Source organism: Anoplophora glabripennis, unplaced genomic scaffold, assembly GCF_000390285.2.
Source record: "Anoplophora glabripennis isolate ALB-LARVAE unplaced genomic scaffold, Agla_2.0 scaffold1822, whole genome shotgun sequence".
Lineage (NCBI taxonomy): Eukaryota > Metazoa > Arthropoda > Insecta > Coleoptera > Cerambycidae > Anoplophora > Anoplophora glabripennis.
The window spans coordinates 1,123-22,893 of record NW_019417895.1 but is presented as its reverse complement, the minus strand read 5'-3'; the positions used below and the strand labels follow the sequence as shown (position 1 = coordinate 22,893).

Genomic DNA, 21,771 nt, shown 5'->3' with positions numbered 1-21,771 from the left:
CCACGAACCCCCTCCATTCATTATGTATGTACTAAACTTTGTGAAACATATTTATTGCCAATTATAAGTTAATATAATCATTTATGTTCTTCCTAAACCGATTAGGCAATCTATAGATCGATTAATAAATTAAATAAACACGTAAAACGTTCACGGATTTGCTCTTTTTAATATGCAGTATCAAATTAAACACTAATTTTTAACTTTAATGGATTTCTTAATCGAACCATTTCTTAATAAAAAATAAGTTTTTATTTTAACAGGTGAACCATTTAATTATAATTACAAATAATGACAAGTTATGAAACCACAAAAATTGGAACCCTAAAATAAAATTTTAAAATTTCCATTTCATCTATGCATTTGTTACATTGCTTTCGAAATATTTTTCATGATTCTTAAATGATTGATGAATAATTTTTTTGCAAATTTGTTATTCAGTAGTCTAATACTTAAAAATAACATATTAGTGAACATTATATTTGTTTACTTAATTTAATTATCATATAGATTGCTTATACCGTTCAGGAAGAACATACATGATCAAAAAATATTAATTGAATTTTACAATTAGCATTTAATATTTTTTCATAAAATTTAATACACACTTAATTGAGGGTGTGCAGATTCCAGTGTTCTAGTCAGATTTAAAATAGAAATAATCGCTAATCAATTTTTGTCAAATTGAATAAATAAAAAATAGACTGATAACTGAAAATAAATTTGACTGTCACAAGTTTTTTTACTTTTATGTTAGAAAAAAAAATTAATTTAATTTTACAACGGTGTTTTAATTCGAAAGGGTCACACTGTATATGTAGTTTGAATTAGTGAATATTTTGAACTATTGAAAAATCATAGACGACAGATTAAAAATGAGGAAAAAATATATTAAATGATTGTTATTTATATACAGATTTAAAAAATACAGTTACAAAAATTATTAAAAGAAGCTTTGCAACCTCAAAGAAACTTTAAAATTCAGACTATATTTTGAAATATTCTGGTTTATAAAATGTAGTGCAGATTATTGAATTTATTCCATCACTTCAGTTTACTGGAATTCCAGATTATCGTGTCTGAATAATCTGGTTCTACTATACCAACTTTTAATTGCCTATTTTGTAATATGTAACATAGCGTTTGTTACCAAAAATTTATAAGAAAATTATCTGACAGTTCTATTGTCCCCCGAGTAATTAATTTGCATTTTTAATCACATGCAAAATTGACTGACTTTAGTAATGAAATATTTTTTTTTAAATGTTTTTTAAATTTACTGGCAATTGGACACAAATGAACAGAAAATTTGATACTAAAAATTTCTGAAACACATAGGGATTTCAAACCTTATAAGTTTAAATTTATATAGTTTTGACAACTAAAAATAAATAAATGTCATTTAATATAAAAATATAAATAGTACAAGAAATTACTGAAGCTATTGATAATATTTGCACAAAATATAGACCTATCTTCTTAGAAGATAACTATACTTTATTGAATCATCCTAGTACGGTTATCAATTGGTGTAATTTAAGTAGCAGCTATTGCAGGTATTTCATTTCAAAAAGAAATATTTCATATGAAAAAAAAAAATAATAATAAGTAAACAAAAAGTAATATTTCAGATTAAACTATTTTCTTAAGTTATACCCTGTATCATTTTAGATCGAGGGATATGTATTATCTTTACCATACTTCCTAACAAGATTATGTCATTATTTTGATATTAAATTATAAAATAATACATTTTATGTTAGTCTAAACAAAGTGTTCTACAAGAAAACTTGTAATAAAATAATAACAATTACTAATATAGTAGCTATAAAAAACATATTTCGCTACGTATTTGGAGGTGAATGATTATTTTGTACATTTAATGTATGGTTTGCAGGACCATTTGTTTGTGAAATACTATTATTATAAGGATGATTAGAATTACGCAACACTGTATATACATCGTCCATTTTACTTAATTTTTCAAAAAAAGGAATTAGATCTAAAAGTTCTGAGTCACTCATATCATCAAACCATGAGGCTACTGGCACCTGAAAAAAATGATAATTAAATTATTAACCACTTTATCATTAGTTGTTCAATGTTACTACAAACACTTCTGTGTGCTATATAGCACAATTCAGTTTTAAATGAACAAACTTCGAGGGCTGATAGAACTTTAAAAAATAGGTTAAGCCTTTAATTACAGATTCTTTAGTAGAAGACAATTTTTTTCTTCTTTTGACATTTTTTTTATTTATGCGTCTCAATATCCAAGGTGTCAAAATTAAAATTAAGAAAAATATATTAGTAGCTTCATTGGTTTTTTAAAGATATCATAACACGTCATTTTGGTTAAATCAATCGAAACACAAAGGAAGGAAAGAGTGTTGTCAACATAGACCTTCTCAAATTTTTCTCGAATCTCGCTGCAGTAAATTATTTATGAAGGCTCTGTATTAATTGCTACTTCAAAACCAGGTTTTGTTGCAGACCTGAAGGGGCTACTAACAATCTGTCATAAAATCAAGTTTTATCAGCAGTGTACAAACTTATCGATCCTATTCTTATAATAAAACATATAGTATCATGTTTCGTTTCGTATCTTTTACTGTTCTTTATTTGTTAAGATTAAAATCAGTTTTCCTGTTACACATGTTAAGAGGTTTCACTTTTATGAATATACAGGTAATGGAATTTTTAAACTGAAGTTACACCATGATTTCTAAACGTAAAAAATGAAATTTGACAGAAAATGAGAAGAAATAATACACAGAGTGTCCCACATAAGAACACGTGTACATAGAGCATTTCGAAATTTGGGAGCTTACTTTGATGGCCGGTTACTCTCTCTGTGTCCAACTTTGAGTTGAAGGTAACTGACAAATCACAAGACAGTAGTAAGTTTGATTTCATTACAATATTTTGGGCGTGTATGTATACTCTTATAAAATTTTCAAATTTCTAATCCTGTAGGGCAGTGTGTCATAAATAAAATAAATAAAAAATAAATAAATTTCTTATTAAAAACTAAAAACATCTAATGTAAATTTTATACAAGATTTTACATTTTTATTTTACATTTAAGGTATGATGCCCATATTTGTGCCGTTAATTTGTTGTAAAACTGAATTTTGTGTTAGTTTGTACAGAGCCTTCATAAATGATTACAAGCTAAGTGATCAGTAATTTAGTTTGGATCAGTAATTTTATTTCCTTCATGTTGGCAACAATATTTCAGTAAAAATAAAATTATTAAGATCAAGATTACATTAAAACACAACACTCTGTTTCACCAGCTGTGAACCAATCAGCAATCGCATTATCTCGAGCATAGGTAACATAACGGTTTGCCATTGTTCATTGTAAACGAATCATTAATATTGACAACGCCAAGATTTAGGCCGGGTATTTTGAGTCTCGGTTAAAACTTGGTTAAGTAATCACATGATTAAATTGTACATATACTGATTTATTTTATAATAGTACAGAGAAATTCAGAATGATTGAAGCGTTTAGGGAACACAGCCTGTTTCTAGCACCATCTTTAGTATACAGTGGTGGCTTGTGACATTGAGAATAGGTGAAGCATATTCATTGATTGACTAAAAAGAAAAAAAAGCGCCGCTGGTGAAAATTTTCAAATTTTCAAGGTCAAACGGCTTTAATCTGGAAATTTTTAGTTGCATTTGCAATATTACTGAAAAACTGACGTTCGTGAGAAGGATTTTCATATAGATTTTATAAAAAATAGAAATATTAGTTCGGCTTGTGGACTTCTGCGAACATTAACGCACACTGTACATGTATGTTCCAAAGAAGCTTTGTGGTTATGATAACTTAGCGTGACGTTTCCTAAATTGTTAAATTCCTTCTAATTCCGTTCTTTTAAATGAACACTTCCACACAACCACTTATACTCCAAATACCATTCATTCCGAAACTTTCGAACGTACACATTGTCTTTTAACTTCTCCTTTTTTCCATATTGAGAGAATAAGGCACAGGTCTCTCACAATTTAAAAAATCCTTTTTGTCCTCAATTTTCCATCTGGAAAATGGCTTTTCCAATAAAATACATACTGGATCATACATAGGAAACATTTCGACAATTATTATACAAAACATATATTAACAAATAACCGTTATAATCGTACACTGGATGACGTGTATCATATAAACTGTTAAAGGCAGGCGATGGGCGATGCTGCTTCAATTTCTGCGTCACTCGTTCCCCACGCCATAGTTTAATCACGTATTGGCCGCCTCGTTGCCATGACAACTGCCGTAAATTTCAGAATACAGACTGATTTCAATCTGCCTCACTTGTGTATACTATATACGTTGTAAGGTCCGAAATTGATGTTCGCGCTCAACGAGGGCAATGTTTTTTTAGAAGGCATTCACTGCGCAACTATTCTGTTTATTTTTGCGTATTAAACAGACACAATGCATTTTCAATATAAAATTATACCTAAATTATAAAAGTTATATAAAATTAAACATAATTTTGAATTGCACAACCAAACGGAAATTTTAGGTGAAGCGGTGCGTCACTTGCGTCTCCTGACAAGCCGCCACTGTTAGCATATAAAAATCTGTAGTATTGACAGAGACAGGCACAGGCTGCGATCTCCAAACACTTCAATCATTCTGGATTTCTCTATATATTCACAGTCTAATTGCCTGATTAGTTAATCAAGTCTTAATCAAGACTCAAAGTACCGTGCCTTAGGGATTATTTGCTACCAGTACCAGCTCTGCAATGTTGGTGGCTTAAGCTGAGCAGTCATGTGGCATGTGAAAATTTATGAAGCCTCTGTAGTAGCCTTCGCAGGTACACCATATTATACTGAATTTAAGTTTGATATCTTTATTACTCTCAAAGAAATAAAAAAAGAAGTTTTGTTGTATCTCCCTTAAGGCCTCCAAGCCAAAAAGCTTATATTAAAAACTGACATTATTTTGTAAAGTTCTACCTTTGTAGTTCATTTAAAACTGTACAGATTTACTGAGGCAAAATAATTCAATAGGCATGTGCTAATTTGTTTATAAGTTTAACATATTTATTCGCCACATTCCAAGAATTCTTTTGTGTTATTTTTTTAAGTGTGAATATTATACACACATTCAGTGAACAGTTTCCAATTGTATGCAAATCTTTCAGGTCTACTACAGTATACAGTTGGCCAAGTAAGCTCTAAAATGTTTTACTTAGATTATATTTCAATTATATTATACTATTTTCTCATTCCTGCATCTAATAAAACATTCTAATTTAAGAATTTTTAATTTAATTCATCATATATAGGATATCCAGATTTGATCAACAACAACATCCCTGTCAGTTTAGTGTATCCAAGGTGTACACTATTCAGCAAAAAATTCCGATATTTCCAAGTAGATTTTTTAAAATTTCCAGTTTGTGAAAATATAAATAAGCTCCATATTAATTTCCATTTTTCCATATATGCTATACTGCACTTTATTTAAAGAGAAATAATATTGTTACTTTATTTAATGAGTAAAAAGAGATTCACATTTTTTTTTTTTAGTAAAATCCAAATAATATTGCATTCTTAATTTGTTGATTCTGTGCTATTTTGTTAATTTAAGCTATTTCTCTATATCTCATAGTTTGCAAGATCCCATTTGTGCAGTGAAAATTAAATTTGGTTCAAAAAGAACTTAAAAAATGAAAATGGGAATATTAATAGCATAATATATCAGGACTGTGCCGAATTACAAGCCAATAAAACACCATTTGCAAGAAGTTTTACTTTTCCTGTTTAATTCAAAGAAAAATGATGTTGAAAGTCAACTAGTGCTGTTGGAAACTTACAGTGAACATACTCCATCAATAAAAATGTATTGGTTTCGACATTCTAGAAGTAGTGATTTCGATATAGCTGACAAAGAACGCCCTGGTCAACCGAAAAAAACCAAATATAACGAATTGGAAGCATTACTTGACCAAGATTCATGTCAAATACAAGATGAACTTGCTAATTCATTAAATATTGATCACACAACAGTTTCCAAACATTTAAATGCACTCAAAAGCAAAGAAATTGCGTGCCATACAAATTGCAGCCGAAAGATGTTGAACAGGTATTTTTCATGTGTGAACAATTACTTCAACAAAAAGAAAGGGTTTTTTGCATCGTATCTGGCGATGAAAAATTAATATGTACACTATGATAATCCTAAGCATAGAAAATCTTGGGGTTGACTAGTCATGCAGCAACATCAAAGGCAAGGCCCAATATTCATGGTTCGAAGTTCATGTTCTGTATTTGGTGGGAGCTTGGTGTTGCGTACTATGAGCTACTTCAGCCGAATGAAACCAATACTGGTGAACGCTACCAAACACAATTGATGCATTTGAGCAATGCATTGAAGGAAAAACGGCCGCAATTCAAGCAAAGGCACGATAAAGTAATTTTTCAACATGACAACCCTCGATCACATGTTGCTTATGAAATCAAAAAATACTTAGCTGAAATTTGATGTTTTACCCCACCCACCACATTCACCAGATATTACGGAATACTACTTGTTCCGATCCATGGCTAAGCAGCGCTTTCAATCTTACGAAGATACAAAAAATTGGATAGATTGGTGGATAGTATAAAAAGACCAGTTGTTCTTTCGACGCAGAATCTGTACGCTGCCAGAAAGATGGAAAAAAAATTGTGGCTGGCGATGGATAATGTATTGAAAAATTTTTTACAATAAAGCCCTGAATTTACAAAAAAAAAATCCCTTATAATTAATTCACAGTTCTGGTCAACCAACAAACATAATGGCACAGGTGATTTAATTTAAAATTTTTTCATCATGAAAATTCTCTATATGAGCCCAGAAATCATCCCCTAAAAAATGCTGTTTTCAAAAATTTAAAATTTTTATTTTTGTAAACAAATTTTATATGCCTTGAAAGTAATAGTAATGTAACATTAAAAACAGGTTTTAAAAGTCACCGTTACCTTTTCACTGGTAATACTGTACAGGGTGTCCCACTGGGAACTGTATCGATCTATATCTAGGAAAGTACTGCTCTGAAAAATTTGAAAATTTGGCAACATGGCAATGTCCCTGGGGCGAAAGCAACTAAAATATCTTGAACTTTCCAACACTTCCAGTTATACCGGAAGTCGACACCAACTTCGTTATTTTAAATGGGACACCCTATATATTATTGCATTTTCTGATTCTATGTGAAGTTTATGTGTCACTTTATTAAATATTCCCTATACCTAGGAGTTACTGAATTTGAGATATTGATATTTAAAGAAAAAATTTGACAGGGTCCGCGGAGAAGCTAGTAACTCTTTTCAAGAGCGTGATATCAAGTGTACTTTTGGTACCTGTAAAGGGCATAGGTAACACTAAATTATAGTATACCAACAAGTTAAAATATTTAATACTAGGTGTTTCATTTTTACCGTTACATTTTGATAACTTCAAACAGCTATAACTTTGTTAACTTAAATGAAGTATTTTTTTACTCTTGTCGTATGCAGATTGAAATTTCCTTTCAAGCCGTATAATTATTGTTAGGGTTGCATTACTACTTTTAGAGATATTTACAATTTTCTATTTTTTGGACACTTTTTCTCCTATGAGACCTGTTTTCAAATTGGCCATAACCAGAAACACTCCAAAACAATTAAAATGATTTGACATTTATCAAGTTAGTGGTCAAATTATTGTTATGTCTGTAATAGTTTTTTGCTGAAAATTTAAATAAAAACGCCTGGGGATTGTTTAAATTATATTTATGAGAATTACTTTAATTTGTTTATTATTTATGAAAAAAGCAGCAGATTCTCTACATGTTCATAAAATTACTTTGTCACATTTCTCAAAATCTATAACTCCTAGGTATAGGGAATATTTAATACAGTGACCCTCAAATTTCACGTAGAATACGAAAATGTAATAATATATAGGGTGTCCCATTAAAAATAACGAAGTTGGTGTCGACTTCCGGTATAACCAGAAGTGTTGGAGAGTTCTAGATATTTTAGTTGTGTTCACCCCAGGACATTGCCATGTTGCCAAATTTTCAAATTTTTCGGACTTTCTTAGATATCGTTCGACACAGTTCCCGGTGGGACATCCTGTATATATTTCATATAAAAACAAATAAGTGGTTTACTTTTATTTCAAATTAGTTACCTTAATTTTTAAAACTTTTCAATGTTACTTTCATTCATTTTCAACTACTTTGAAGGCATCTAAATTTTTTTAACAAACACAAAAATTTACAGGTTTGGTCTTTTCTCCTAATATGATTTTACGAGAAACACAATACAAAGAAATTATAGCAGGTCATATAGTGGCATTACTATTTGGTTCTGGAGATTCACTAAAACACTGTATATATAAAAATAATAATAATTTAAATAGGGATCGACCAATATACGATTTTTGGCCGATACCGATATATCAAAAGCCGATATACCGATATATCGGTATATCGGCCGTTTGACTATTTCCGTCGTGAGTCAGGTGGTTTGCATTGAAAAACCCGCAGAACTCATCAACACACATGTAAGTGGATAAACACGTGTTGTGTGTTTCCGAAAGTCAGAACGTTTATTTGTGATTTGCTTTTGTTTAACGTTAAGTGTTTTATATTTAACTCTGCAGATTCAATGTAAAGTAATGTAATAAAAACCAGTAAAATAAAATTATAATAAAATGCCCAAATCAAGGCTATCACAGAAATTTTTAGAAAAAATATGTCAAAACAAGGAGAAATCTGAAGGTCCAATTTGTATTTTATGCAAAAAATCTGTTTTTTCCTTACATCACAATTTGCTCGACGGATAAATTCGCATGAATAGTTAAATTGGATCAGGCTGCTCAAACCGTATATATTCGCAACCGTGCGCATAGTGACTCGGTTATTGCAATTGGTAAGGCGAATTTTTGCGGGCTAGCTTATACCGATTGTGACAAATATTTTTATGGAAAGAGGTACTGGTAATAGTACCAAGATTATTCATGTTCCTTTCAGTTTCTATTTAGTACATATACTGTATTTTATTCAAAATAAAATCGTAAAATTTATCGTAAATCGTAATTTAACACAACATAATGTAAAACTATAAGTGGTCTAACTGCTCCAGACGTATATATTCGCACGCGATAAACAATCGCGCAGGGCGCGGTAGCTACGTTCAGACATATTGCGCAGCGAAAGGGTTAAACAACAAGAAAACGACTCTTTGCATACGAGCGAGACATATTGGTGGACCGAGCCGAAGGCGAGGTCCACAAGTCGAGCAAGTGTGCAAAGAGGTTTTCAAACGAGTTTTTTACGATATTTTTTATACGACTGCAAACAGAGACCACAAAAAACCAAATTTTAATTTAAATCGTTTTTATTACTAAAATTGCCAACGTATTAACAAAATAAATTAAATACAACTTTTAATTTAACTCGTTTTTATTAAGAAAATTGCTAATGCATTAACAAAAGGAACTAATATTTAATATTTATAACATTTGAACATTCCTTCAAGGTTACGCTGGGAAAAGCAGTATTATTGTGCACCTTGTTTTTGGTAATAGAGAATATTTTTGGTGTCGTGTTTTTAGTGCAGTTTTTCAGCATGCGGTCATTGTTTTCTTGTTGTATTCCAGTAGACGATTGTTGTTCTGGTTCTGTGGCAGCAGAAGACACTGAAGACTCTATCTTTTTCGAAACCACCATTTTATTTCTCAAACAGTCATCAACGTAGCCTTCGGCAACTGTACTGGATTTCCACCCTCCATGGCGTTTGAGGGCAAGCAGATTTGAGCCAGAATTGACTAAAATTGTGGCCGATGAACGCCGAAAACAATGTCCCGTGTAACTTTCTGGATTCTCTAGCATCAAAAACTTGGCGATTTCCCTAGCCATGTTTCCAATTTTGTTGATGCCAACGTTTTGGCTTGAACATTTTCCATTTTGATAGTTTAAAAAAAACCTGCCTGTCTTCAGATTACAAGGACGAAGAGCACAGTACTTTTTTAAGATAGTGTAAAGGTTTCCTGTAATTGTAAAACACCTTGGTACCTTTGTTTTTGTATTCTTCAGTTTAATCAGCATAGCACTGCCGAAATCTTTGGTGTCTTCTATTTTGAGATAACATAATTCCTCCCTTCGACATGCCCCAGATAGTCCAACTGCCACCACCGCCTTGATAAGTAAATATTTGTCGTCTGATGCTTTGGTCAAAAACCGGCAAAAATCATCTTCTGTGAGGATTTGGGACTTCTTTAGGATGTAGTTTTCGGATTTTCGTTTGATTAGCGCTTGCAACTTTTTATAGCTTCCAAGATTTATGTTGTGATTGGCACTTAACGTTGACTTGAGCATCGAAAAAATCGTCCACAACGTCGAAGATTTATATTTCTTAGATTGTCCTTCAAAATACACCATTACTGCGTTTTCTGAGAAAGTTTGGACATTTTTGGCTAGTCGCCAGTCCATAAATCGGCTTAACTGCCACATACCTGCTTCTGGATTTTGTGGGCAGCAGTTCCGAACATATTTCACTTGCTTTCTGTAAAATCTCTTCAGAATCACACATTTTCACACCCAAACTTCGGGAATTCAACAATTTTTGAAGTATCTAATCAACAAAATAAAGGAGCCGTGACGGTTGCTATGAAACTCAGCCAACTTGAAACATTGCATAATTTGGATGACAACATCAAACAAAAATCACAATCTGGAGACGCGTGTGCAAAGATGACATAAGCGTGTGCAAAATACCGTTTTCAGAGCGTGTTTTCCGTACGCAAAACACCCTTTTGCAAGGCAGTCGTATAAAAATATTTTTAAGGCCTCAGTTTTAATTTATTAATCATTTATTGTAACTAATTAAATTACATATTTACTTATTTATACCTGTTTTCTTTATTTTTTACATTAAAACATAAGTAATTATTCTTTGGATTTTTTCTGCTAAAACCAATAAGTACTAATTACTGTTGCATTTCATTTCATTTATCATTTATTTTAGGTAAAGAATGATCTGCTTGGAACATTTGTACAATTATGTATTTTTCAAGTATTTTTACTCATTTTTAAAAAATATTTTTGTATTAGAAATATATACAATATATCGCTCTATATCGGCCGACGTATCGAGCCGATAATGCCGATATACCGATATATATATGTATCGGTATCGATCGATCTCTAAATCTAAAACATATCATTAGTAAAATTTGACAGGGGTGTTCCGGATTAAATCTGACGATTCTGCATGTAAATCTGAACACTCTGCATGTATACTTTTTATAGAATATTGAATACAGGATAGATCATTAACGTTAAGAAAAATTCAGGTGGATTTCTTGCCAAAAATAAAATTTTTATAAATATGTGTCTGAAAACGGTTTGTTTTCAAGAAACAAGATGTTAAAATTCTCTTAAAAAATCACATTTCAAAAATATCTTTGAGGATGTAGAATTATGAGACATGGACAAATAAACTGAAAATGTTCTCAATTAATACGGCTTTCTGCAGTATAGAAAAATTGATAACTAATAATTGTTAAATCATAATTTTAATTATTTAATTAATATTTCTTGTGTGTGTATGTCATGTATATGTTTATTGTAAACATGTCAATTCGACGATATTCTGGAAATTTGATCAGCTATGGTAAGTATGTCCAAGAAAATATTAGTTATTGCATTTTTTTAACTTACATTTTTGTTACCACGCACTTCAATGCTTGTTATGTTGATATTACATGTTGTAGTCACCGAAAGTCCAAAAAATCCATTACTGTTGCAATATTATCTATTTTTTGGGACTGTTACTTCTAACATAATGTAAAATGTCTATGCCAATGATTTTTTGTATGTAATTTTGCATTTGCATTTCTAGGAAAAATCATAAGAAATTTCTTTGCAAAATGAATAGTTCTAAAGTTATTTTAGATTAATTGAGGATCTCCTTCATTGGTTGACGTATTACATCTCAATTCAACAGATTTTTCCTTTTAATTAGATCTAATGATTTATTCATTATCACAGATATTTAAAAAAAAATGAACTTTCAAATTTCAACACCCTGATCTTGAGAACGAAATATTTGATGATGTTAGTAGATGTTTGCATTTTGTTACTTATACGAACAAAAATTTGAAACCTGAGGCATACAAATTAAAGTTAAGTACCTTCACTCTGACATGCCTATTTTTTTATTACCACTTGTAGTTTCGCAAGAAGTACCGTCCAATCTGAAATTTTAAATTTGATGGTTCTAATAACAAGAGTGATAGGGCTATGAATACTGAATGTACTGTGTTAGAAAGACATTAATATTAGTTTTTAGACAACCAACACTGTTTAGTTAGTGTTTAGTTTTACCACACATATATTTTGAGCTTTTGCTATTACAGATGAATCCATCAAAACTTATCATAATAATCACATGCATATTATCCAACTATGTAGTAATATAAAGGGTTCCATTTAAATTTCCAAAGTTAGTGGCAGTTCTGATGATACCAAAGTGGTAATAAAAATATAGGTGCGTCAAATAAGCTTATTCTACTTCAATCTTCCCATCTTCATTCAAATTTTTTACTCTCATAAAATGATGGGTCAATACTTCATCTCATCGACAATGCTTTATACAGAATACAGTTTATTATACATCTGAGAAAATAAGTAATACTTACAGCATTATCTGGATGGAATATATAAGAGGCAGGTGAATTATCAACTATAACAATTTGTTTTAGTTCCCGTCCGAGCTTATTAAGGTCCTTTACATAATTACCCCTGTAATATACACAACTCTCTCTAAACAGTCTTGCTCTAAAAACTCCCCACTGGTCCAGTAAGTCAGCTACAGGGTCTGCATATTTAGCTAGTGATGCAGTAAATAGTACACACTCATAGAGTTCACCCATACGCTTTAAAAAATCATCTACATGTGGTCGTTTTAAAACGTACACTTGATGTACTGTTCCATCTATCTCTACAGGCACAACAAAGTCTGCATTACTTATTGGCTGAAAGGTAAATATTTTCCATCAAAATTGTTATATCTCAAAACCAACTATAAAAAAGTGAATTGCAATTAGATATGAGAGATCATTGAGGTAGGTATGTAAAAGAAAAATTAGAATAAGAAAAAAATAAGTTATTGCTTCAATTCTAGCTTATAAATAATACCCGATGCTTCTCAAGTATCTAAAATATTGGTCTCTTAAGTCAATTTAAGTTATAATTTCATGAAGACGTATGTCCTAAAATATGTCATGTATCTAGGAAAAAAAATGTCAAAGACCAACGTTTAGAAAAATTTATTGCGATTTCAAAAAAATATATAAAAAAAAGAATTGACTGTTATATAATTATATTCAACTCTCATTTCTCTAATTATAGTAATATACAGGGTGTTCCATTTTAATTGATCACACTGAATAACTTTGCAGGATGACCTCCAATTGAAAAACTTCTAGAACAAAAGTTGTAAAGTTTTAAGGAGGCCTTATAATAATGACTGGTTTTGACCCAGAGGCCAAACTTAGGGGTCACTTGGAGGTCAATCTTAGAATTTCAAATAAAAACTCATTTGTTTTATCCAGAAATGGAAAAAGTAGGGGCCCTCTGAAGGTCACATTGGTTTTTCGATTGAAATGTTTACATTTTATGGCAAAGGTTGATTAATTTTTGTGTTAAATTCTGTTCAAACTACCGTGGTCATAATTTATGATCTAATTGTCAGTCTGACCTTGAGCCCAAGGGTCATTATTAAAATATGGTCACTTTAATTTTCACTAACTGCCAGATTCACATATTATTATAATTATTATTATTATTATTATCAACAAATTCTTACCTTAAAACTGCTATGAACAAGTGTTTCGTCTAAATCTATAACCATACATTTCTTATATACATCTTGGTGTCTGACAGGGGGCAACAAATCTGGACACCTGTTGCGATCAGTATATTGTGATCCATCGACGCTGTGTTCCTGATTGAGCCCTTTGTTTTTTCTTTTGCCAAGACAACAAAAGAGTGTTTGAAAAAATCCCTTTTTTGTTTTTTTTTGATAAGGTGTTTGATGACCTGTGTCCACTTGATTTTCAGATGTAGGTAATGTCCCTTTAAAAAAAACATATAATTTAATAAGGGGTCAATATTATTTTCTTATACATATATCGGAGGAATATGTTACATTAAAAAAAAAATATATACAGACTGTTACAAATTCGCTTCTCACTAAAGGGATCTCGAAAACAGTAAGAGATACAAACTAGCTTAAATGGTGGCAAAGTTACGTAATCAGAGGATCAACATTATGCCTCTAAAAAATCAAGGCTAACATGATTAGTTTTCGAAATATTTGAAAAAAAACGAAATTTTAGAAATCTGTTTTTATTTCATTTCAACCTTGTTTAAGGTGATATTGAAAAAAGAAAAACACTGTCTCATGGCAACTTTTTGCCCTCTATCGAATGGCAGTATCAATTTTTATATCTAACGTTTCGTCTTTCGAGGACCATCATCAACTTCTTTTTAAATACACCCCTTACATTTTATGCAAGCCTTCAAGACCAATTTTCCAGAGTTCCAAAATTTTGTTTTTTTCAAATATTTTTGATTTTTTAGAGGCATAATGTTGGTCCCCTGATTACGCAGCCTTGTCCCCATTTAAGCTATTTTGTATGTATTACCGTTTCTGAGATCCCTGTAATGAGAAGCGGATTTGTAACAGCCTGTATATTAATTAAATAAGAAAGTGTCTAACTAAAACAGTTTTAAACTAATATTAAAATATGTTATTTTATGGTACTACATTCAGTAGGCTACATATCAGTAAGAGTTGACTTTTGTATACATACAAGTTAGGAGTAATCTTATTTTAATCCAAAAATTGGGTCATGGTCGAAAGATGTCTCAACTTGTCCCAACCTTTCTGGGACACTCTGTATATTGTAGGTACAATGTATTTAAATAAATGGATGAGTTGAATTTTTGCAAATTAAACTCTTATGTTAAATTTTGAACTACATATTTCATTCCAACATCGTCTTCCTTTGAAAAGATTTTTGAAAAATTTTTTGAATTAACCGATAAAATAAAATAAAAATAAACAACAGTGACATTTCCATTATAAATTATACCAATTCTTGGATCAAGTTGTTGTGGTTGTTACAACAACAGCTACATCGTCTTGGTCTATTTTGCAAACTGCAGATAGTTGTTCTGATAAAAAAAAGTCAGTGCACAGCTGAAGCATGGCCTGTGTACAATCAGACAGAACTCGGTAAATACCTACACAATCTGAGCACAATATAAATAAAACATCTAGAAGGACTGTTAAGATATCACAAGAAAGTTGATATATACAATTCTTTTTTAAATGAGTACCTATAAGTTTATAGAGAATGGTACTCCTATTTTTTGAAGTGTCGTATGTCCAGAACATATCAGAAACCAGTTTAGTACCATCCTGTATTTATTGCTCCTAGATTTTTCATTTTTTGATCTACTCATTTACTTAAAATGTTAGCCTAACTTAGCATATAATATACTAAAATTTGCACAGTAATTACAACTGTTTACAATATTATATTTGTATTTAAAGAAGTGTTAATAGAATTGTAAATTTTTATTTATTTTGACAATATTTTTTCATGATGAGAACTTATCACTCTCTTGTAGCTCAACAAATCTAATGTCCAAATTATTTATGCAATACATAAAAACCTCTACCGACCAAGTGCAGAACAATACTTACTTTTGAGAAAAAAAATTGTTAAAATTTAAAACTAAAAGCACATTCGTCAGACATGAAAATATCTAATATTTGAGTAATACTTAGTTAAGAGTTAAATGTGAGTTAAATGTATTAAATAGGTTCGGGTGCTTCTTTGGAGGTGTGAAGCGGGACGCGGGGACTTGCTTGTAGATATTGAATAAAATTGAATTTAAAATACTTAAAATTATATATTTCCATTGTTCAATTACTATTTTTTACCCAATATTCATAAATAAATGCCAAAACTTACAACAGCGCACGAGCACTGTGCGTTTGTTATTTTTAAGTTGTCATGCAAAGCTGATTGCTTTAAACCTCGCTTTAAACTATAAAATGTAGGATGAAGAATAGTCGGTAGAAAGGAAAATTTGTAACCAAAAGAAAGTATGAGTCGAGAATTAGAACAGAAAATAGTAAAAGTAGGAAGAGTTGAAGAGAAGATTGCAGAGCAAGAACTTCCGCACACTGTTGGAGAACATCAACTAATCAACATAGAGTACATGGCACAAAGCATACTGCAAAGCATACTCTTTTTGCAAAGAACTTTTACATATTTTAGATTATCTACAAACTGTGACCACGAAGTGGAAAAGTTTAAATATGATTTTTTAGTTACATGTATAAGTAACATCATACTACTATGATGCACTTCTGTGAATACAAATGTTCCTCATAAGACAATGGTTTAAAGCAATTGCATTTATGAAAGTATAATTTGATATATATAGTATTATACTGTGAATCGATGTTATTGCAGCCAAAATATTCTAAAAAAAAAAAAAAATATACTGAAATTATTGAAATCAAGATTGAAATGTTAATTTTAAAATAAAAAGTGATATTAAAAATGTCATAATTTGTCAAAATGCATAAGATTGTTATATTCGCTGTGATACAAAGTATAAATATATTCGTTGTTTATATGCTGCTGTATTTTTTACTTCTTGTATTGAAAGTATATCATACTTATAAATTAAAAAATATTTCAAGAAACATACTCCTTCGCGTTTATAACTTGTCTTACTTACTTTTTTCTTTCTTTCATCTTTAATTAACGATTCAAGTAAATGTCTATATTTTTTTCGTCTTACATTTGCATTTTTTCACCAGTAATTCGATTGTAAGGATATGCATCACAGCATTTCCCATAAGAACCTATGTTAAATATTCAAATTTTTGGTATTAATTAAATACAAAAACAAATCAATAAATAATTTGAGAATAATTCACGGAATTTGAATTCGCATTGCAAAAATAATAAGTATATCTCGATAATACGAAATTAGCTGAATTTTTCCGTAGCACCCAATCCTCCCAAAGTAAAGGTAAGAACTTAAATGAAAGTTAAAGATTTTCAAGGTCATTTAGGTGAACTTTTCTCTTGAGAATTTTATTATAAAAAACTGATTTCAGACTTCATGTAAAAAAATAACCAAAAATACAAATTGCTAATAGCTGCACTGAGTATTGGTTGGTAAATTAATAAATTGGATTACAGAAAATTACGTATTTATTTTCGAGCTTAGGAGCATGTCTTTTCTGCCTCAGTATCATACGATTTTTTTTGAAATGTACATATGTATAGGGAGTCGCGCTTAAATATGATACAAGCCTGTAACTTCTTTATTTTTTGGCCGATTTCAAAAATTTTTATTTAGGACTGTAGGGTAGAAAAACTCTATCTAACTGTGATACTGCTGTTTTTATTATTGCAATTCATGACCAACTAGGATGGTTTTCTTGACATCAAAACAGCTGATTAGTATTAGCGATTTTTTTTCCAAAAAACAGATTACGTATTCTCATTCAGCATCCCTTAAAACGTCTTACCACCAAGTTTAATCAAAATCGATACATCTTCAGGTGAGCACTCCGTGATATCGCGAAATGTAATACAAGCCTGTAACTTCTTATTTTTTGACCGATTTAAAAAATTTTTCTTATGAAATGTAGGATAAAAAAGACCCTATCGGACTGTGATTCTGCTGTTTTTTATTAATACAATACACAGCCAACTAGTGCTCCTCTGAAGATGTATTGAATTTGATGAAACTTGGTGAAAGGACATTTTAAGGGATGCTGAATGAGAATACGTAATGTTTTTTGGAAAAAAAAAATCGCTAATACCAATTAGCTGTTTTGACCTCAAAAAAACGCGTTCTAGTTGGCCGTGAATTGCATTAATAAAAACAGCAGCATTACAGTTACAATAGAATTTTTTTATCCTACATTCTAAAAAAAATTTTTGAAATCGGTCAAAAAAACAAAAAAAACTACAGGCTTGTATCACATTTAAGCGTGACACTCTGTATAACATAATATCTTTTGTAACACCAAGTGAATAAGAAATTCTATTAAAAATATTAACAAATAAAAATTAAAAAAAATTAATATAATCTTTCTTCTAATTACTCAGAATGTCAAAGTTGCTTCTATTCTCGAGGTATGGGATCGCCAATTGGTTGAATAAAATGTAGTGAAAAATTAAACCAGTCACCAGCTGATGAAAGTGTTGTGTTTTAATCGAGGTTTTAACGTAATCTTGATTTTGTTTCAATAGTTTTTAATTTTACCAAAAATTTAATTGCCAAGAAAATAATATTACCGTTTTAAACAAAATAATTGGTCATGCGGTTTGTAATCATTTATGAAGGCTCTGTAGAATAGGAATAGGGTCGCCGATCTTCAGATTCAATTCTAAGAAGGGACAGGTCCAGCAAGCTGTACCCTCGGTTATTACATGACCAAAATATAAACAAAAAAATGTTTCGTTTTTTTCGTTTCTGAATTATTGCGATAAATATTTCTTTTTTAATTTCATACAACTTCTAGACAGTAAATAATTTGTCACAGATTTATAATGTACCTTTCTCCTCTGAATTTGTTCCCACTTCCTGGGAATCGACATGTATTTTATTGAAACTCTTGCTGAAACTATTTGTATGTAATTTAAGTAATACACTTCCTGGGAATCAACCTGTATTTTATTGAAACTCTTGCTGAAACTATTTGTATGTTATTTAAGTAATATGATTTTTAAATTTACTAACACATATCTAGAGAGAGCTCATAATTGTACATAATAAGTACCTATTTAAATATAGCAAAAATAATACATTTTCACGTCGATTTTTACTTATTTTTCCATTTTATAGTGAAAAAAAAAAATGGAATTTAAAATTGAGTCAAAGGGATTCAAGAGAAAGTCAGAGGAATCCATGCGAAAATCTGATGAATTTGAGGGGAAGTCTGAGAAATTCAAGAAGAGTCGGAAGAATTCAAGGGAAGTTCATGGGAAATCAGAGTATTTCAAAGGGAATTCACAGAAAGTCAAAGGAATTCAAGGGGAAGTCAAAGGAAGTTAGAAGAATTTGAAGGAATTCATGGAGGAAATCAGAGGAATTTCCTTGAGTGGAAGAATTCTGGTGTACAAAGTTATAACCATGGTTTACCCCTTGCAAAACTCCTTAGTAGGTATATTCAAAATTTGTCATGTCTGTTTCTAACAAAAATTTTTTATTACTTTTGTTATGAGACCACCAGCTTTGAAGTTATTTTCGATTTAGTTAACTAGGATGCAGTTAATTTAATGTTTAAATAAATAACTCAAAAATGGCATGTCCAATAAAATTGAAAATATCTTTTTTTGTTGAAAGTACCAACCAGAATTAAACGTACTTATCCAATTTCTAAAATATTCTGTGGTGTCAATATTTTATGGTTCTTAGTAATAGTATTTTCCAATATCACCATCCAAAGCCCATGTTTGATCAGTCTAGGACATCTTCGTCTACTAACAGATATTTAAATAAATGTGGTATCTTTTTTTAAATTTCAACACCCTGTATCACGAAAATAAAGTATTTCCAGCTACATGTTTATAACTTTTTTTATTGATTTGTGACATCATTAAAGTGTGGCAGAGTACAAAAATGCTAATTTTATTTATTGGTCTTTTTAGTACTTTTTTTTTGAAAATATGACAATTTTTTATAATAACTGGCAATGCTGAAAGTACCTACTATAAAATATGTATAATGAGGGAAAAACTTGGTAGATCTGCAACCAATTTATCTAGTCTGGAATCGTAAAATATTATACTTATGGCATGTTCTAATAGCCATAACTTCCTTACTATTAGAGACAGACCTATCAAAAGTAGATATCATTGTAATTTTACATTTAAGAAAAATCATAAGATTTGTTTCTAAAATTAAAAATATGAAAGTTAATATTAAGTGACATTTACAACCAATAATTGGTATTTATCTAAAAATGTTTTTTTAAATCCGTTTTATAACCACATTTCTTTAATGACAGTCAACTGTCCCGATTAAAAATTTTGATACATGTGTGTGTTTACATTTTAAACATATGTACATCATATTAAGTACAATTTACAACTATTTTATCATAAAAGCAAGTGATAAATCATAGTTGAAAAGGTTCAGGATTACCTTCTATCTCCACAAATATTTCAAAAAATGATTGAGTATTAGATGCATTTGTTCATTTTTTATTGTATATAGAAATTGAAATATGTATTTACTTATAGTAGGTAATTGCTACTTTTTCTAATTTATCGTTAATAGCTACTTATCTATTGTGAGATTTATTTCTTAAATGAAGATATTTTGCACTTACTCAACATATCTACTACCACAATAACATTTTTAATATAAACAAGTTTCAAGAAAGAAATTTTATGTATGTTCATTACTTCTCAAGATACCTATCAATTCTTGATATTTTGTTTTTTTACTTGTTTGAATAAAATGTTTAAAAAATTTTTTAAGATGCTAAGATATTATCTACTTGGTTAGATAAAAATTAATTATTGTAATACATACTTTTACATTACTTTGCGAAAATGAAAAGCAAATTATTATACCTATTTATTTAAAAAATATTTTATGAATAACGCCCCAAGGAAATGAGAAAGTGATTGCAAGATAGGTACTTTCTCTAACCTAGAATGAATGTGAAAAACTTACTAAAATTTTAAAGTAATTGGTATAATATAACTTATAAAAATATATTATCAAATTGGATATAAAAATCAGTAATACAAAAATTATTATTGGTTTTGCAGATGCCCAAGGTTAGTTCGTAAATGAAACAGCCGCCTAATATTAGCAGCTAACTTAGGTTGTTAGCTTGGAATGAACCTTGTTTTCGATAATTTCGATGTTTACCTTATTCTGGTAACACGCCTACTTATTAAATATTTTTGATTGAGATAAATTTTTCGTCCTAGATGAAAATAATACACGTTTTTTAATTTGTGCGAAAAGTGAACATCACTATTGTGGAATGTTAATTATTATTTACCTTTTTCGGAAGCATAACTGTTCAGATGTTCGTCGTCTCTTGACACCTGAGTAATAATGGACGATGCTTCCATTTAAACATTTGTTAATTATTCTCTATTTTTTAACTCCTCAAAGTTTTTAAAATGGTATTGAATTATAACACTACACAATTGCACACAATTTTTAATTTTCTTTTTATACACTACACTATTAACTAGTCAAACTTCAAAACCTTCAAACAGTCAACACAACTCAATCGAATTTTACTCCTCCTGTCAGTAAAAGGCGGTAAATTTAAATATGATATCCTAAGTGCAATAAGTACCGTACCTGTACCTGTAATATTAAATAGTAAGAAAAAATACAAACAAATATACATACTATTTATACATAAACAAATAATGAAATATTACCTAAACTTACACTATGACAGTCAGGATATATAAAAAGGTACCTACCAAATAGGTATATACAAGATGTTTCCTTAAAAATACCTAATCTAAAATCTGATGAGATGACTGAGCAGACTGAGTCCGTTTTGTGATGAAATTTCATGCCTATAAACATAGTGATGTATATAAATCCTAAATTGGTAAACTAATTAAATTTATTAGATTTTAGGTAAAGTGAATTACCCAGTTTTAATCATTATTATCATTATC

General features: G+C 30.1%; 1 protein-coding gene across 1 annotated transcript; it reads right to left on the bottom strand.

Annotated features, from left to right (window-relative positions):
- Window positions 1–747: 747 nt before the first annotated feature.
- Window positions 748–21,370, bottom strand: LOC108916464 (carboxy-terminal domain RNA polymerase II polypeptide A small phosphatase 1). The gene is made up of 4 exons (XM_018722726.2): window positions 21,129–21,370; window positions 13,869–14,137; window positions 12,700–13,035; window positions 748–2,051 (listed from the first exon to the last, which is right to left on the bottom strand). Exons 1-4 carry the CDS (start codon window positions 21,199–21,201, stop codon window positions 1,845–1,847), a joined length of 885 nt encoding a protein of 294 aa, XP_018578242.1. The 5' UTR covers window positions 21,202–21,370; the 3' UTR covers window positions 748–1,844.
- Between the last annotated feature and the right edge of the window lie 401 nt (window positions 21,371–21,771).